At 40.5% G+C, this 19,656-nt stretch overlaps 2 protein-coding genes across 7 annotated transcripts in view; both read right to left on the bottom strand.

Moving 5' to 3' along the window:
• The window catches only part of LOC131125569 (5'-AMP-activated protein kinase subunit gamma-2-like), a 32,254-nt gene extending 24,435 nt beyond the window's left edge, over positions 1–7,819 (bottom strand). Inside the window, exons 1-3 of the mRNA XM_058067228.2 lie at positions 7,623–7,819; positions 5,763–5,825; positions 509–758 (exon numbers count right to left, since the gene is read on the bottom strand). Coding sequence (XP_057923211.2) covers positions 509–758; positions 5,763–5,825; positions 7,623–7,706 — 397 coding nt within the window. The 5' untranslated portion in view covers positions 7,707–7,819. The remainder of the gene's footprint in view (positions 1–508; positions 759–5,762; positions 5,826–7,622) is intronic.
• A 1,060-nt stretch (positions 7,820–8,879) lies between these two features.
• Positions 8,880–19,656, bottom strand: part of kmt2cb (lysine (K)-specific methyltransferase 2Cb) — a 61,095-nt gene continuing 50,318 nt past the window's right edge. For all 6 annotated transcript variants that reach the window (XM_058066382.2, XM_058066381.2, XM_058066384.2 and 3 more), the window contains 14 exons: positions 19,465–19,612; positions 18,015–18,199; positions 17,796–17,932; positions 16,996–17,236; positions 16,656–16,795; positions 16,373–16,480; positions 15,174–16,290; positions 14,965–15,101; positions 14,716–14,858; positions 14,457–14,631; positions 13,434–13,550; positions 13,270–13,343; positions 11,666–11,774; positions 8,880–10,737 (listed from right to left, as the gene is read on the bottom strand). In XM_058066382.2, coding sequence (XP_057922365.2) covers positions 10,642–10,737; positions 11,666–11,774; positions 13,270–13,343; positions 13,434–13,550; positions 14,457–14,631; positions 14,716–14,858; positions 14,965–15,101; positions 15,174–16,290; positions 16,373–16,480; positions 16,656–16,795; positions 16,996–17,236; positions 17,796–17,932; positions 18,015–18,199; positions 19,465–19,612 — 2,927 coding nt within the window. In that variant the 3' untranslated portion in view covers positions 8,880–10,641. The remainder of the gene's footprint in view (positions 10,738–11,665; positions 11,775–13,269; positions 13,344–13,433; positions 13,551–14,456; positions 14,632–14,715; positions 14,859–14,964; positions 15,102–15,173; positions 16,291–16,372; positions 16,481–16,655; positions 16,796–16,995; positions 17,237–17,795; positions 17,933–18,014; positions 18,200–19,464; positions 19,613–19,656) is intronic.

The following is a 19,656-nucleotide window of genomic DNA, read 5'->3' as shown; positions in this document are numbered from 1 at the left end:
ATAGTGACTTTGGCGGTGCATCCATCAGTGGAATGCCAAACCTGCAGTAATCCAAAAATTGGGACTTGGAAGGAGAGATCCATCGGTTAATAAAAGCCAAATATTTCACTTTCCTTGGGAATTCTGCTGAAAGCTTCTTTTTTTTTGGCGCACAAGCAATCGCTTGTCTGGCGCACCTTGTTCAACAAAACAAAGGAATGAATGTTTCATCATGAGGGAAGCACTGCTTTCACTTCCTTGTTTACATATTCTCACCAGTTGGCTACAATGTCCTGTTTTTTTTTGTTTTTTTTTTACACACTTATTTTTACGCTTGCATCATTTCAAGTTGACTAATTGTTATATTTGTATGTTAAAATGTTATATAAAAAAGAATAATGATTTCCTGATGGGGTCAGTTTGACCCTGGAAAAATTGCTTTCCAATCCCAGCAAAGACTGTGTAACCTTAACGTGTTATTGAATACTAACTAGCAGTAATCGGTGCAAAAGTATCAATATTTTCTTACTTCTGCGGGCCCTGGAGAATATTTTGATGCTTGCAGGGCTGGTGCTGGATGAAGAGCGGAAGATGCCACTGAAGCTGAGGCGGCGGGGGGATTTGGGTGGGGAGTCCTGATAGCAGGGATAAGGAAAGATGTTTCTTGGAGAACCCAAGCTGGACTTGGACTGCACCGGCGCTGACTGCGGACATGGCGGCACGTTCCTCACAGCAGGCTCTCCCCTGGCAGGGCTGGCGGAGCGTATGTAACGTTCTCCCTGTGAGATGATTAAGAAGGATGCAGTTTTATTTTACCGCACCAGCAGGTCCCCTGCTAATGTAACAGCAGAAGCTGATTGCATTTTCTCTCAGTGGAACTTCTCCTTTTTGTCTGACTAAGATGCAATATATGGGTGTAAATAATATGTCAAGTATAATCATGCTGGCATGCTATTGGACCATGATTTTTTTAATATATTGTTTTTTATTTGAGGCTAAAACAACGTTACCCATATTCAAAGTCAAAGCTTTGTGTTATTATTATTCATATTTTTTCATTTACGCAATCTTATTACATTACGCTCCTTGCATTTTTGTTTAATTTTATTTCAATTTTTTTTCATTTTATCTATTTATTTGTATACGGTATGCTGCATTTCCCTAAACTGTGGCCCCTACTCTAATAAACAGTGTCTCGATACGTCACTGGGTACATTGGCCACTCAAGCTGTAAATTAATTCCCTGCACAGTATTTAAAGAGGACCTGTTATGGTCATTTTCCACCCCATTGTATCAAGTTGTGAATTTCTTTAGAGCAGCTCCACACAATAACCCGCACAGAAAACGCTCTCAAGCTTCCAGAATCTGCACCTATTGCAACTGTATTTCTTTGGATTTCATGAAAATGGTCTGTTTTCATTTATTCCACCCACGACCTGTGAGTGCAGGCATAGTGTGTCCCGACATTAATGCACCTTTCCCGGTGAAAAGGGGCTGTTTCTGTCGGCCAATGCTCTGCTTCTCCCTCCTCAATGGAAGCAGTACAGCTTTCATGAATGCACCTTTCCCAGCAAGAGCGCACCGTTCACGTTCATGTTCACAAACAGTCCCGTGTGAAATACCGTTGGAAGAATAAAAATATTTTTCTCATGCTGGGAATCACCAACTCCAACCACTTCTACCAGAGCTTGCCTCATGGAAAGATGAACTGTGGGGAGGGCAGTCCTAGAGCATATCTGGCCTACGACACATGCTTTGTGACATCACAGGGAGCCAGCGTTAGAAAAAAAAACTCTCTGAAACTGAGCGTTCAGAGCCATCCAGAGCAAATGCACAAATCTCCTTATCTGAAACTTTGGCATCATTTAACAACAGAATACAACATTCCAACATTTACTGGTCAGAAAAAGTGAAAGGGCAAAATAGGTGCCCTTTAAGCTAATCTTGTTATATTGAGACAATGTTTTGTTTTTTTGCCTCTTCCCTTGCAGTTTTGCTACATTTCTCCACAACGGCCCTGTGCAATTAGCTACTAAACTTTCACTTGACACTGTTGTAAAGTACCCATAATTCATTCATTCATTTTCTACCACTTTTTCCTCACGAGGGTCGCGGGGGTGCTGGAGCCTATCCCAGCTCTCTTCGGGCGAGAGGCGGGGTACACCCTGGACTGGTCGCCAGCCAATCACAGGGCACATATAGACAAAACCATTAAATACCCATAATATTGTGTGATATTATTTTTTTAAATACTGAACTTTACAAGTCATGCTATGCTACTGTTTTCACTTATGCACCTTAAACCAGTTCCACTATCTAATAATCCTTCTCCACTTCCCTCTAAATATGAGCAATATTTTTTTTCTCTCAATAGCCTCATCCTGACAGTCAAAGCATCCCTTATTTAAATAAACACTGACAGCATCTTTGACTAGGTCTTTCTGTGTTACTACATGCCTGCTGTATGACAAACGCTCTATTTGCTGCACTGATTCAAAGCAAAGCAGACATACACAGCCTCCTCCCTGCTTGGAAACAGAAAATATTTTAACCATTTGTGGCCATAACATTTCTGGATCTCAAACTCTGGTTGAGCTGATGGACATCTTCAAATACGAGCCTTCATTGTCATTGACACTATGCCACAATAATCACCTCCCCTAAATAGATATTATCTGTTTGTTGAGTAGCTGTTTGAGGAAATGCAGTAATAATCACAAGCACACAAGATATAAACAAGGAATGTTTTGTCTTGTCTTCCTGCGAGGACACTATTTGCTTAAGGCTGCTCCACTCACACACTTATTTCCCCTTTTTAAAACAATCCTGTGACAAATCTCAGCCAGAGGAAACTCTCTTAGAAATTTCACTCAGGGACATTGGGCAAGAATTCAGGAAAACAGAAGAAACACAGACAGCATCTGTTTTTAAAAAATACAGACAAATATTTCAGTGATAAACCCAAATGCTGCTGTATGAGGTCAATGAGGATGGTCCAGACTGATAACAACTAAAGCAGATAGTAGGAAGTAGGCTGTGTTCTTTTATAACAATCAATATCCTTTGTGGGCCTGCTATGCATGCATGGCATTAGGTTACTGTCAGTCTGAAGAAGGCCTCCAGAGAGACAAAAAAACCCCACAAAACTGTAGACGAGCATGATGTGGAATAAGTCCTCAGAAGGCAAACAAATGGCTCTGAACTAAAGTTTCTGGGAAAAATCTATCACAAAAAATGTGAGGATGACAATAGAACAAGAAATGGAACTCATGTACATAGGAAATATTCTGGCTGCTAAGTACAATGTGATTGTCAACAATAGTAAAGAAGAGAACGGAATATTATGTGCTTAATGTGAAGTGACTTGGCACCAAGACACACAGAATTCATCCTCATCTTCCGTTTTTGCAATGGGTATGTAGAAGGCTTGAGTCACCCCACATAGCACAATTCACAGTTTTCCATGTCCAAAAAAAGATCATTTAATCCAGGGGTCTCAAACACGCGGCCTGCGGGCCACATACACTAGTTTGAGGCCCCGGCCTTGATATGAAAGTTTAATGTTAATGCGGCCCGCGCAAGTTTTATATGGATGCTGTATGGTATCATGTACCCAGAAAAAATTATTACGTTTGAATAATGTTCATGTTAAAGGTTAAATAACTGTTAATAGTTATCCTCCCTATCCATGTGGAAGTGGTAAGTTTTTGGCTATTTAAGTTTAAAGGAAATAACTTGAAGGCTACCGTTTAGGTCGCTAGCTCTCTAGTTTGCGAGTTAGCATGTGTCTCAAGACCCTGCAGTTGCGCAATATGTTGTAAATAATAAAGAGTATAAATGTGACTATAGTCGTGTTTTGTCATGTCTACAGGGCTCTAATAATGCTTTGTTCATTTTAAATCGGAAAAAAATAATTTGTCTACCCACCAACTATATGTGGTTTCTTTTTATTATTTCCCGTTTTATTATTATTATTATATTTATGTATTACTGATTGATTGATTTTCTTTATTCTTGATTTGTTTATTTATTTTTCATCTTATTTTGTGCAGAAAAATAAAAATTAAGATATTTGAGAAGAGTGGAATGTTTTATCAGAGCTTTTATTGTAGAAAATCGGAACCAAAGCACTGAAAAAGTTTGTATATTTTTCCGTTTTCAATAAATGTGTTGTTTTTTTGGAAAACCTGATGCGGCCCAGCCTTGCCCAGACCCTAGCTCCAGTGGCCCCCAGGTAAACTGAGTTTGAGACCCCTGATTTAATCCTACCCCTCATCAGTTTCACATCAGTTGTAATACATTTACACACTTTGTATTGAGTTGTGGACTTCATCAGAGTAGCTACACACGACAACCAGCACAGAAAGCTTTCTAGATCTTTCAGATTCTGCACCTATTGTAGCTGTATTTCTTTGGATTTTGGGCTTTCCGCAATGTTTGTTTTAATTTATTTCACCCATGCCCAACTGTGGTGTAGCAGTTGATAAACAGTGGTTTAGCATTTTAAAATGTCTGCTTGTAACATACAGCCATATGTGTTGGGTCCTGAATCCCGAATAAGTAGGTTTAGCATTTTAGCGTTAGATTGTCAACATCGGTAACATGTAATGTGGTTATTAAACACTTTTTTGTTTAAAAAACTTGGGTAGACCCACTGATTGTTGTGGGAAATGGCCTTTCGGAACTCCAGACTCTGTAATTTGCACCACACTCCCTGTATGCACACTCTATAATGCTACACAGACAACCGCTTTTGTTCACAAACAGTCCAGGATGAAATGCAGCTGACAGATTAAAATATTTTTCTTTTGCTGGTAGGGAATCAGGAACCAAAACCACTTGTGTCTCATGTGTGCCTCATTAGGAATTCTAAACAAATTTAGCTTTCCCTTACACCTGAAGAAACACTTCCTGGGAGACATTGCTAACACCGTAAATGGAGAAGCAGCGCTTGTGGGAGGGCATAGAGCGTATTTGTTCTACAGACTTAATGACAGTAATAAATTGATAATAAGTGATAAAATTGTTGACATAATCATAACTTGACAATGAGTGAGTACAGACAATGTACTCACCAGAAATGAAGAGTTACTAGTCAGTGTAGTACTGGTTAGACATAGTATTGATTGTACACAGTGGTTCAGGTCTCTCCTTTGTCGTTAAACTATTTGTACTGTTTCTTGAAATCGCTCGTTTTAGCGCAATGTTTGAGTTCCTTACTCAATCCGAGATAAGGACGTAAAAAGGAACAACGGGCAAAGTTAACCTGCCTTCAGCTACCATTTTTGCACTGTGTATGTCACATGTCATCAAAGGGTCATTTTGCACTTATGTGATTTTTTTAAAACAATGGTCGTTTGTATGTGCTCTGCAGTAGACTGGCGAGTAGTCCAGGGTGTAACCTGCTTCTCACCCGACGTTAGATGGACACTTTATTAATCTCCAAGGGAAGTTGGATTAGTAAAAAAGTTAATTGTATTTTACATTTATTGAAACTTACCACTTGTACAACAGTTAACTTATTTTTATACTTGTATGACAGTTACACAGGTGATTTAAAACAGGGCCTGGTTTTATGACGGCAAAAGCAACACTGGAGCAGATGATTTTATTCTCCATTGTTTCCTATGGAGAAAATTGTCAACCTTTCTATTCCCTTTATAGATAACCGCCTTCCGTAAACCATGCCAGAATGGTGTCATTGAGCTTCATGCATTCATCACAAACAAATGACTTTGTGGTGGAAGTTCATGAGAGTATAGAAGCACTAGAAATTCTTTACCGTCTTTGGGCTTTTAGTTGAGCAACTCGTTTCCACTTGGGGAGAAGTAAATGCCGCAAAGTCCTGCACAGAAACAAATAATGAAAATGCATGAGGAAACATGCACATTTGACAGTCACTACTGCTTGCACTGTAACCATGAAAAGAAAAGCTCTTTTTCCGAGATGAATCTCTATATGGGCTTCATATTACACGCAGGGCGGTTGAGAAAAGAGAACATGAAGAAATGGACGTTGCTTCAACATAGCAACAAGTGACCAACTTTCTGTAAATAACTGATGTGAATACATGCATTCTAACGTATGGTAGAAATAACACATTGCATGATCATTCATTCATTCATTTTTCCTCACGAGGGTCGCGGGGGGTGGTGGAGTCTATTCCAGCTGTCTTCGGCCGAGAGGCAGGGTACACCCTGGACTGGTTGCCAGCCAATCACAGGGCACATATAGACAAACAACCATTCACACTCACATTCATACCTATGGACAATTTGGAGTCATCGCATGATCATATTATCATAAATTTCACCATCAAATACAAATAAATTGCTTTGCGGAAACGGACAGGCCAAGCTTGAGAGGATCCGATGTTGATATGAATCACCTGACAAAACTGAATGTCTATATTCACAAGTATGCGCTAAACTGAACGTGATTTGTCATTGGCCTGAAAAGGGGAAGTGGTGTAATTAGCTTTCAATGACTTACAGCTCAGGCACATACACATCTTAGAGAAGCTAACTGACAATTCGGCAGTCGTGGCTGAGTAGGAAGTATATGGGATATAGTACGTTTGAATGCTAGCGTCTCCATGGCAGCACCTAACGATGATAGTTAGCACCTTTAATGAAGCAAGTCAAGTTAAATGGAAAAACAGGAAGATACCAAAGTACTTCATGTCAAAGATATCAAAGCACTGGACTAAGATGTCATTTTGACTTAAGGAAAACAAAAGATACAACACACAAAGCCTCGTACAGTCTGATTAGACCAAAGCCATCAACAATGGACTACATCACTACCATTATTAAATAGATGTGGACACAAATTCCTTTCTCAATTTTAGCAATAATGCTTTTACAACATGGAGAAACAGTACAGCGGCAGTACTACATTTAACAAATCTCATCTCAACAGCAAAAGCCGTTCCTCCTTTCCCATAGCATACCATATAACATGTTTTGATTCCTACTCCTGTATGTTTATTATGTCTAAAAAAAATATGAAGGACCATAAGGTAACAATAGAGCATGATGATCAAGGCACAAGGATTTCTGCCATCAGGAGTGTTTAAAGTCCATAGTGATATAGGATCAGTCCAAAAGTCTAGTCAGGGGAGAAAAACAAATGCCCAGCCGCATTAAACACTTACCTCTTAGGTGCCTGTATTTTATGCTCAGCAACATGTATTATTCCATTCATATAAACAAATCTAAAGTTCACTAGGCATACCTGCACATCAGTGTAATGACATTTAATTGACACATTTAATTTGTCTTTGATGGTGCAGGGGTGTACAACTGCACTGCATCAAACTGAGACACGTGACTTAATATCCTGGCTCTTTCATGTCTCACATATGGTAATCAATCAAAAATGTTGTCACACAAACATGTCTTTGATTCATTGGGGATTTTTTTCATCGAAAGTTTTCTAGCTTCAACACCATACGAATACAATCAAGTCGGGTAACTGCAAATTTCTGGCGTCAGTCAAGCAAAATGTTGATTTTGAAGTCAGCTGTCAATCAAACACAAGTGTAGCGTGCGCTTCACTCTGCAACTTCCGGTCCAAAAGCGCTGCAATGTCGATGTCCAACAGTTAGAAAGCATATTAGTTGTATACTTCATCGACTCACCGGCATGTTAATACGCAGACTTCTTCTCCTCTTGGGCAGCTTCTTGGAGCTTCCCTTGCCAGACTCCATCACCGTGCTTCCCATTTTTCTTCGGCTAAAGGGCTGAATCACGGCTGCAGATTACCAACAACAAACCTCCTCCTCGCTTTAACAGTGACGCCGTGCGGATAACCAGGAAGTAGGCTGGGCCCTCGACGGAGGCAGGGCACCCTTCGACAAATGGCTTTCAACCGCGCGTTTAGCGTCGTTACGGTACTTTCTTCCACCTTTCGGTTTAGTTTCCGCTGAGGGAAAAAAATACGACCCAACGTCAGTCAAGTATGTTGTAATAAAAATTGAATATAACAACAATTATGTGAGGAAATGAGGTTTAAACATTTTTTCACTTCATTATGTTAATGCCATACCGTGGCGAAACAGTAGTTGGTATTCTCAAGGTTGGTTATGAGGGATGCTGGCATAATACCCGGAAGTTGTCAAAAATGGGCATATTTATTTTTCATTAACAAAATAAATAATGAAACAAATATCTTTATTTATTAAATATAGAAAGTGAAAACAGTTGAATGTGTTTAATGGCTAGAACATATAAACAATATATAATAATTCTAATAATAAATTATCATCACAGCTTCAAATCAAATTTCAAAATGAATCCAATTTAATATAAAATTGACCTTTCATTAAAATAAATAATAAAATACCTTTAATGGCGAGGATTCGATGGCAGACAGACGTCTGATCATGCAGAACTTAATCAGAAAAAAGCTGGACGTGCTGATTAGTAATTTCCAACTCCACCCCCCCTTTGAAATAGTCATCCAGTCAAACCTTAAATAATTCGATTTGAGGAATTTTAACCTTTCAAAAACGGGTATATTAATATAAAACTAATGTAAAAAACACACCCTTTGTTTTACACACACCATTCCAACCACTAATTATTTCAGTACAAAAGCACCATTGCATAAACAGTATGTGTAAAATGTTCCTGCATGCTTTGAATGGGGAAATGTTGTGAAGAAACATGAAAAATAAAACTAGAAGGCCTGTGGTCCACATAGAAATAATAAAAGGATTGCATTAGTTGCATAGTTGGGAAACACTGTATTTTCATTTTACAGTCAAATTGGCTTTAAAAAAAAATTATGGTTTAATTCTCTTATGGTTTAAAAATTGTATTGGATCAGATTTGGGAAGAATAAGTAATCCCTCTATCCATGATTTTTTTATCTTCTGGATATGCAGACATAGTACACAAGCTACACACACTAACATGTAAAATAGTTTATTTTTGTAAATGTTTCTAAATTCAATTCCACAAACTCCAAACCCCATACTCTGTACACTTCAAAAGGCATTTTCAAAAAACAAACAAAAAAGGGACAGGGTGGGGGAGATGAAAAGAAACAAATGGGACTACTTTACACGACCAAGAAAATGTAGCACAAACACACTGGCAGGATGATGTCATATAATACAAGAGAAGAAAAATATTCAAGAAACAATTTTGTTACAACCATTCATTGAGAAAATATATACAATTGAGTCTTCGGAAAGTTAAAAAAATACATGCCATATACATCACAAGTTCTAAGACTGTCTCCAAAAATTTTTACAGTCGACTTGAAATTGTGCACGCAAAAAACTCTTCCATTTCTACGCATGTGACTTGTGACGTGTCAGTATAAGAAATAGTTCTGATTTAAGACAATGCCTTTCTATCCAAAGAGAGGGAAGCGACGGTTGCAAAAAGTTTCCCCGTGATTCTTTCTGTCGCACAAACACACACACACACTCACACAAACACAAGACAAACACTTGTTTGTCTAACTCATTATTAGACACTTGCACCTTCTTTTAAAAGCAACGTTAAAAACAGGTTAATATACCTTGGTGTTCCTATTTGTGTTAAAAAGTTGTGTTGTTTTTTTTGAGGGGTGGGGGGGTTCAAAACCTAATTCACAGTTCTTTACAATCAAACCTGATTAACAGCACATATTTTGACTTTCTATTCTGATTCTGGAACTGATCATTCATTGTTAGTCAACAAAAATAGTTTGTTTTTTTTGAGTGGTTAAAGTGTGTGTAAGTCACAAAAACACTACAGCTACAATACCTTACTTTTACAACAAAAATATTTTGTGAATTATTGTGGTTATATTACAAATTCTGTACAGAATAATCATAATATATACTCTCAAAACAGAAATAACGCTCCATCTTAAATAAATTTCAATGACAAACAAAACAGGAAGAGGAAAACAAATGCAAAAACACCCAACATCAAGAAGGTTAAGGTAGTATTTGGTCGGTTATTCCTATACTTTTCTTTATGTACATTTTATACAAAAAGTAACAGCATTTCTTCTGTCAGCGTTCTAGCCTTCTTCAGCTCATCATTTGGAGAATAAATCCATTCACTCGGTAATAAATACAAAACCTCTCCACACACATCACATGACAATGATAAAACTGACTCATGGAATCAAGTATTTTTTATGTTTTTTGTGTGTCGGTGTGGATTTTTTTTGTTGTTTTTCATTTTTGTTTTTTTAGTGCAAGTTAATATTCCCTTCGCAGTATTCATTGCTGTACATTCCTTATTCAGTGATGTCTACATTTAGTCATACATAGGCATACGTAATGATAGTATGACACACACACACGCGCGCGCACACACACACACACAAAAAAGGGCCTGCCCTTAGTAAGCAATAAGGCCGCACCCTGCACAGTGCTTTCTCATTCGTTGGTGAATTCCACACCCCGTATTAGCCAAACACACACTGACAGATAGAGCGAGGAGGCGTGGCTTAGGGCAGCCTCACGCGCACATATGGCACAAGTCGCATCCTGCTACTGTGTTCCATTCATGAACCAACGTGAGCCAGCTCTCTGGGGGCTCAGGCCAAAACTACTTCAGTGTGAAGTCGCTCTTCTGCAGCATCCACAGACTAGAGCACGGAATGCTTTGAGGGTTGTCATCGTCGTCGTCGTCGTCGACATCATCTCTCGTTCAGTTGATCCACTTCCTGCATTCGGGAACTCCACAGTGGCAGGCGACCTTGTGCTGACCGCCACCGATGGGGTCTAACTGGTGGTCGAAACACAGCTGGAGAAGGAGAACGCAAACGTTAGTTCTTGTTTTAGGACAAGAATCGTGCCAGACATAAGCTCAAGTTCAACTCCCCATACGGTCATACAATTTGGAGGTCAAATATAATTTTTTGTAAAAAAAAAATATGATCAAATATGTCTGTAAAAGTTACACAAAACTCCCAAGTTCAAACGTTTACCATGGGAGACGCCAGGAAATCTGACACCACCACCATGCAGTCAGCATCGGAAATACTAACTCGTTGAGTTTGGATTTTTCTATGACTTTTTGTGATATCACCGTACTGGCTGCTCAGCACAATATGAGCAATACAATTACATACTAATACATGACATTAATACATTAACTACTACATAAGGATAAAAAAAATAAAGCAGGCACCTCCCTGTTCAGTCATTGTCTTTAGAATTGTATAATGAAGAATGTTACGATATTAGTTCAAACTTGGCTGGTGCAAATAAATTATTAGGATTTTCTATGGTAAAAAATGTTGTGTAGCGAGATGAAGCAGACGAAAAGGATCTGAAGTGTTGAACCAGCAGCCACTCTATATTCTAAGCCATGTTTCCCAGTAAAATAAGTAGAATGTTTTCATAATGGAAATTAGTTTACACTGGTAGAGGGCCGCCCAGTAAATTGCCCATTCATTGTCAATGGGGAAAACTGTTGCAGCTATTTTAGAGCCAATGTGTCCTAATGAGCTGTATATTTTGAACTTGGATTGGTCTGAATTGCTTGAAATGTGGGAGGACTGAGACAAAAAATGAGGCGTAGGAAGTAGTAGAGGAATAAAAAAAAAGATGCTGTTGAATCATGGAAGTCAACCAGTCAAAGGATGCATTCAGGTCAACTTTGGAGGTTCCACTGTATAGCAAAGCCATAACTTTAAAAACAAGAGATAAAAAGCAGGAAGCGTATCTACCTCCTCTCCTTTTTCAACGCGTCGGATGCAGCTGATGATGATTTTGTAACCCCTTTCGAACGTTACCACCTCAGCAACACAGTTTGGGGCACAACAGTGATTGATGTACCTGTTGATCAACAAAAAAAGGAATTAAAATGGTCAATGCACATATTACATCCGTTTACTCAGACGGAACAGACATACCTGGCATATGCTTCATTTTTGTAACAGGATAGAAATTTCATTCAAAGCATTTTGTAACAGATGTAAGAAAAATCACATGCCAATGCACAAAATAGACAACACACACACTGATCATGTACAGTACAAAATACTTTGAACTGGGCTGCCTGAAGCCCTTTGCCCACACACAGTCAAGGTCACGGACAAGAGTGCATTGAGACCAACAAAGAAAAACCAGAGGCAAGGAGTTCACTCTCAGCCTGCTTGAACTAATTTTGTACAACTGTGGTTACGTACCCCTTCAGACATCTAACTATGACTAGGTGTCATGCACCCACTACTCCTGCACACTTATACAAAAAACACACAATGAACCATCTCTGATATAGTATTATTAAATATACTTTGTCTTATTTTTTAACTGCAAATGTGGGCTCATCGTGTAAAACGGGGAGGGTTTTAGAGGGGTAAGATACCTCCTGGCAGTTTTGTCTTCTGTGTGGTGAACTTATTTGTATTTGTATGTGTTCTTTATGCTGTGCAAAACGCAAATATTCAGTACAATGTAAGAAATGTTTTATGTAAACTATGAAAACAAAGGCACATTCATTCATTTTCTACCGCTTTTCCTCACGAGGGTCGCGGGGGTGCTGGAGCCTATCCCAGCTGTCTTTGGGTCAGAGGCGGGTACACCCTGGACTGGTCTCCAGCCAATCACAGGGCACATATAGACAAACAACCATTACAAAGGCACATAATGTAGAGAAATCAATAAGGAAATTCATTCAATACCAGGCGTATTACTGAGCCAAATTGACTAATGAGCACATATGAGATTATGCACCAAGCAAAAATGGAAAGCAGCACAGAGCTAACATTATTAAAGCTGGCATCTGTGCATTTATGCTGAGTCTGTCTGTGTAGCATCGGACAAAGTCATATACTGTAAGTCTCAATCTGCGTCAGACATGTGTGCCGAACAAAGTGGCCACAATGCCCAAAAAAAAAACAAACACATTAGTGAAAGCGTGAATTTACTTACACATGGGGGCCAATTGGGGCCTTTCTAACAGTCAAATGCCAGGCTCAGAAAAAGCACTAATTAGTCACAGCATCACATAAGAAGACCAGCTCTAGTAAATTATCTTGAAAGATCTTCTAGATTAAAACACACGTCATCATCAAACATACTTATTTGTTCATCAGGCGCACACAGAACATTGAACAACTTCATGCTGTCACCTTTTTCTGTACTGTACTACCTGCTGTTCTCATGAGGCGTTCAAACGCATTACGCTAATCTTAATGTAGTCAAGCCATTTTTAAATGTTTTATTCGTGTACCCCACTTTGGGAACCTAGGATTTAGAGCTTTCTGTATACTAAATGTAGGTGCTTAGTTGTGATGGCTAAAGAGCGAGTAGAAGAATCTCATGGTACCTTGCAAGCCCTCCTGTTTTGGTTGCATCAACTATGTGCTCACTGTCGATGCGGAACATGAACACTGCTCGATTCTAGAAAGGAGATGGGGAAAGAAATATCTGTTAATTTTAGATGAAGTGACCAAATGGTGAAAGTGGTTTTGGTTTAAAACAGATGCAAACCTGAGATCTGTAGGCCTTGTCCTTCCTGATGGCAACCTCATTGCGGAGGATGGTTCCAGTGTACTCAATCACCATTGTTTGTTTCTCCATGTCTCGAGCGGCAAACAGCCCCAGGCCCTGTAAAATCATTACAATAGATATTAATTGTGTCTAAAGAAACGAAGAATAAAAAGGTAGTAGGCACAAAACATTAACAGTATAATCATTTAAATACAGATTATTCAAATTGTAGAAGTGGACCTAGTTTAGTCCACATCCGTGAATTGGCTGACATTGTCAACATAACCAAAAATAGCAATATGCACATGGCTGATTATTTACCTTTAGCAGGTTTTTTGTTTTGTTTTGGTTTTTTTTTTTTTTTTTTACATAGTTTTCCTGCGTTTGTGCAAAATTGGTAACTGGTAGATTTTGTTAGCTGTGGAAAGGGGAATGAAATGTCTACTGAAATGTCTACTGAGAATTTAGAAAGGACATTTGGTTCTATGCTGAAACAATGAAGGTAAGTGGCAGTTCCTTTCCTCCATTTCCTGTCATGCCCAATAAAAATACTACTAGGAAACTGATATTTATTAATTTATCTGTGCAAACCACTGTAGGAGCTGCTGTTACCGGCATTCTGCAAACAATGATGTGATTATAAAAACAGTTTCATAACATGAACTAAGATAACATCTACTACAAACGCAAAGGGATGGACCAATTATGTCACCGTCAACTTAAGAGGGCACTTTTTAATAACATGGCGGGCAGGGTAGAATTCAACGATTTGCCATCTATCCATTTTCTATACTACTCATCCTCACTGGGGTCACAGATGTGCTGGAGCCTATCCCAGCTGTCTTCGGGTGAGAGGCGAAGTACACCCTGGACTGCTGGCTTGCCAATTGCACGGCACATAGAGACAAACAACCATTCACTTTCACACCTATGGACAATTCAGAGCCTCTAATTAACCCAGCATATGTGAGGAATACTGGAAAATGAGACCAAAACAGCTCACATTTTCATGTACAAACTCACTTGGATGCGGGAGCGGGCCAGATAGACGTTGGCTCTCCATTCGCTCTTCATCCAACGGTACTGAGAAGATCTTGGGTGCACGACAGGAGGCTTGATGTGGGGGGCACCACCTTCTCCCTGAGCCACATTCTGGTTAGACCTGGCACTGCCGCCAGAAACGGCTGGAGCCTGGGGCCTTTTTTTTTTAGGAAAGGATACAAGTAATTAATGTAAAAATATAAAAATGTATTAAAATATTAATGCTTTCATGACTTGTTACCTAATGACCAGCGAGGTGCGAGTAAAGAGGCTTCTAGGCTGGGCCCTGGCACTGCCGGCTGGATTGAACACGAGAGGCAGCTCCACAAGAGGGTTGCGTCCATAACGGAATGAGTACCTCTCACAAGCATCCACTCCAGGGAGCTGAATTTAACAAATTGGACAAAAAAAAGACAAAAAGACATTTGACATTGTTTTGTTTTATGATGTGTGTTGCAGTCTGACTAGTACTCAGAGAGCTCCTACAAACCGATTCAGTGATCTTAGCAATGGCGGAGGCTGTGAGCCCAAACAGGTCCTCCCCTTTAAGGTAAATTGGGAAGAGCTTCAGTGTGCCTGATTCAGTTCTTCTTTCAGCAACAGGACCAAGAACCTTATCCCACACTCCTAATTAGAACAGAATCAAGTTAAGAACAAATAATAAAACTTTGACTATGACAAATATCTAAGAGCTCAAACCTTTAGCAGACGAGTCAGTCAGGACCAGATCTTGGTAACCCTGTTCAATGACTCTAATGGTAAAATCTGGTTTTCCTTCTTTTTCCTCGACAGCGCAGACATATCGGCAACGGCGATTGCCATGGCGCATGCTCCAGTAAATACGACAAGCCTCATAGCCAACTGGGTAGATGGCAGTTGAGGAGTGAAAGGCTGACATTTGCAGGGGGGTGAGCTGGCCGATGGCATGAAGAACCAGGCTCCCTATTCTGAAGGTGTAGCCTAGTTCTGGCTGCTGCACGGCTGTGGCCATCTGACGCAATTCATCTCTTTGGATGTAAACACGTCGAAAGACGGCGAAGCAGCGTAGCTCATGCTCCAGCGCTTGTCCAGCTGTGCCTCGAGGCCTGTGTGCGTGACATAGCATGGTCTTGTCCTTGAAGAAGGTGCACTGCGCTTGCAGCGCACAGGTGAAATGGTAGACGTTAGTGCAGCGTAAGCGATGGCAGCCGCTTGTAGCGCCCATCTGCTGGCAGTAGACACAGCGCACCGTTTGGCCACGACGCAGGGCGAGTTCCACGTTGATGAGGGCGCCTGCTTGCGTCTCGTAAACCTCTGTGGACCACAGGGCACAGTTCAGATGCACCCACGCATCCAGGTCTAGATTTAGCAACCGAGCAGGGCCGTCAGTAATTCCATCTCCGAACTGGTGACAGAAACAACAGCGCCGCTGATCCCGCAGCAAAGCAGGGGGCCTTAAGGAGGCACCGAGTTTCTTCAGTAGGTCATCAATCTTATCTTCATCTGGGAGTTGAGAGTTTCCTCTTGGCACAACTACTTGGACAGTCCACTTCCTCCAGCGAAGACCCTTTTGTCTCTTTACTTGGTGCCAGCTTTCGTGGGATCTTGGCCGGGCTTTTAGCTTCACGGTCACTTTGATGGCATCAGACTTGGTCTCCATCCTGGGTGTTTCACCAGCCATAGGGAAGGGGATTGGAGGGGTGGACGGGGGAGAGTGCTTGGGCTCAAGCTGGGCAAGACAATGAACACCCATTGAGGACATGTTGTTGTTGTACTGGTGCTGGGCTTTAGAAAGGCTCTCCGTCTGATCTGAGGCCGGGATAAGGCTCAGTGATTCCTGAGAGAATGAGAATGACAACCATGATGCAATGCATTGTCCCGCACTCACTTTGGTGTTTATGCATTAATGTGCGACAAACCTTTGATTCTGTGGACGATCTGGACCGCATTGATGACGATGAGCAGTAAAGTAGGAAGCAGTTCTTACTGCAGAAGACCAACTCATCTTTGAAACGAACTGCAGGTTCCTATTAAAAATCATACATGCAAATATTTAGAAGCTCAGTGATTAATATATATAATGCTCAACATGCGTCAAAAGTCTAAGAACATATAGAAGGACATGAAATATATATATGCCATTTAAATCATAGCATTGTTTGTACCATTAAAAAATGAAGTCTGAACAATATTCATGCTAACCTTCATATGAGACGGGAGATCTTTGATGGACTTTAGTACTCCATTCCCCAGAACCACTACTTTACAGTTGCGGCACCACTGAGGTTTACATCCAGGGCTGCCAGGAGTTCGCTGGTCAGGTCCTCGAGCTATACCAGAGCCTGGTGCAAATATTACAAATAGTTCACAATATAACTTTGATAAATCAGAACTAGTGTATTAATTCAAATGTCACACCAGTCTGTGGCAAAAATGGTATGTTCTGTTTATTCACACATGAAACTGCAGTAATTCACAGTATAAAGCTTTTTATTTCATAATTTTCTCCATAAAAATTAGGAATGATTGCTTTTTGCCTCACCTGGGCTGTTGGGATGGAAACGGAAATGATGCTGTTGCATCATTCCCTGTGGTCCACCAGGCCTGATCATCTGTCCCGGCCGCCCGTGAAGGCCTCCATTGTCTCCTTGTCCTTGGAAATGCATGGGAGGGCGAACGAGCATAGGAATGGGTCCGCGGTCTGGGGTGCTGCTGACCTCATAGCTACTGGGGATCTTGACGCAAAGTAGCTCGGAAATGGCTGCCACCACACCAGTGATGTTCTGAGAAAAGAAAACCGTAGTTTCAGGTGTTCAGTAAGACGCACTGGTGTGCACAAGACAAGTACCAACACAAGTTTAAAATATCAGAAAACAGCTATTTTAGCTTCTTCCCATAATACATTGTTCCCAGCAGAGCAGTTAATTGGCCAATGGCTGCCATGGGTGCCTGCTGGGCCTCCAGAGGTAGCTCAGGAGATGATGAAATTGTACATTTTGGCATTAAAAAATATACAGTTCTTTGATCTATTGTGTCCACTGCAGAGCTTGAATGTTCCATGCAAATGGTGTGATGTCATTGCAAACAAACAAAGCCATTAAGTTCATCACAGAGAAGAAAGACAAAGAATGAACAGAAATGGAGGACATCCAACATTAGTGCTTTTTCTCCTTGGCATGTGGTTGTATTAATATTTCTGTTGCTACCTAGAAATGATGATTCTATTTACCTATACCATAAGAGTAGATATGGTATTTTGTTAATAACCGTTGACAATGAAAACTGATGCCGACTGACAGAAATGAAAGTCAAAGTTATTGAACTAAATTCAAGTAGTTTTACCTCTGCAGCAGCTGGTCTCAATGTGATGGCTACAGAAACCAGCCCTGGTTTGGCATCATTAGACATGGGTCCAAAAGGGGATCCAAAGAATGTTCCTGAAGACTCAGTCTTTATCTCTTGCAATTTGACCTCTGATGCTGGGAGGCAATATTGTTACAGATTGTTATAGAGAATGAATTAGAACAATTCTTTATTTTTGTCATATTAACAAACACCAACCTTTCCCATCGGGCGCAGGAAGCATGGGGAGAACAGGGGAGAGGCAGGGGGAAGGCGGCTCTTGTTTCACCAGTGACAGGTCTGGATAACGACTGACTTCCATGCCAACAACACTCTCGGGGGATGAGGATGGAACAAAACTGTCAGGTGTGTCCCTTTCTTTGCAAAGCTCCTGTCCTCTGTTACTGTTAGTTGGCAGGGACAAAATAATCATCACACACCATGGAATTTGCATATAAAAGTTGAAAAAGTGCAAGAATTCCCATTTTGGATCAAAAAGGAAAACGGCAACTTTTTTTTTGCAGGGGAGGATTTTGCCATTAGAATTTATTAAATTAAGTATAGGAGTGAAACAAAAAAAACATAAACTGATCAAAGGTTTAAAACCACAGCTCAAAAAAGCCAACCCTCCCCCAAAATATAAATAGAAATTAAAAAAAAAATAGAAATGCATTCTTGTTAATGTCCTCGAACATTTGTTTCTGACAATTGATGCCAGTGTTTCCAGGAGGCTAGTGGGAATGTCGCTCCAGTGTGGTGAAGATGGAGGGCATCCACCATCTATTTTTGGAACCTTCCCTTGTTATCCATCCCCAACTGTTGTCAATTGGATTTAGATCAGGAGAACACGCAGGGTGGTCAGAAATAATTATGTTATTCCTCTTAAAGAAGTCCTGTTGTCCTGTCATTACCACCTCAAAGGCCTTTTGTCACAAGGGATGCAACATCTCTACCTAGCCTGCTGCTGTGTGACGCGCCCCTGCAGCACTGAAAGCTCCATTGTTCCATTGTAGGAACAAGCACCCCAGATCATGATGGCGCCCCTTTCACTGTGCCGTGTGAAAAACATCTCAGGTGGGATCTCCTTGTTATGTCAGAAACGTTGGAAGCCACCAGGACCGTTACGGTTGCATTATTTCTCATCAGAGAATAAAACTTTCTTCCATATTTCAATGTCCCATTTTGATGAAATCCGACCACATTCAAAGGGGGAAAGCTTTTTTGTCTTTGCCATCATGACGGTGTGAATACCTGACAGAAAATGACAATGAAGCCACATTTTTAAAGGCTGTGGTCTTGAACATTTGATCAGCTGATGAACAGCCTATCTCAGTTTAATGGTTGTTTGCCACTCCGGCTCCCTCCCACATTCCAAAAACATGCATGTTTTAATTGGCGACTCTAAATTAGACAGGTCCGGGGTGTATTACACCTCTTTCCCGAAGTCAGTTGAGATCCAGCATACCCCTGCAACCCTACTGCAGATAAGCAGCATAAAAAAAATATGGATTGATAAATGGCTGTTTGCAATAAATTGCTTATTCACTCATATTTCTTATTTATGCATTTTGAAGTTCTACTGAGAATATCCTTAACCCCAACAGTGCAAAATGTAAATTCTTACCATTTTTCAGCTGGTCTTAAAATCAGAAGTTAATAAGGAGCGTACCTCAGTTCCTCCTGGTTGTTGTGTGGAGGGGTGGGAAGGGAGGCGGGAACATCCACTGTTTTGGGTCCCTGTGCAATGGCCCGGGCTAGTAGATCTTCTTCAGTCCTAAATGGAACATGCAGTGGCTTTGGGACAAGGCCTTTGGACACTGCAAAAGAAGGAGCATGGTGTCATGCTATGATCAGATATAAA

The sequence above is a fragment of the Doryrhamphus excisus genome, linkage group LG6 (genome assembly GCF_037039965.1).
Source record: "Doryrhamphus excisus strain RoL-2023G ecotype Guam linkage group LG6, RoL_Dexc_Guam_v1.1, whole genome shotgun sequence".
Taxonomy (NCBI): Eukaryota; Metazoa; Chordata; class Actinopteri; order Syngnathiformes; family Syngnathidae; genus Doryrhamphus; species Doryrhamphus excisus.
This window is presented reverse-complemented; position numbering and strand designations above follow the sequence as displayed.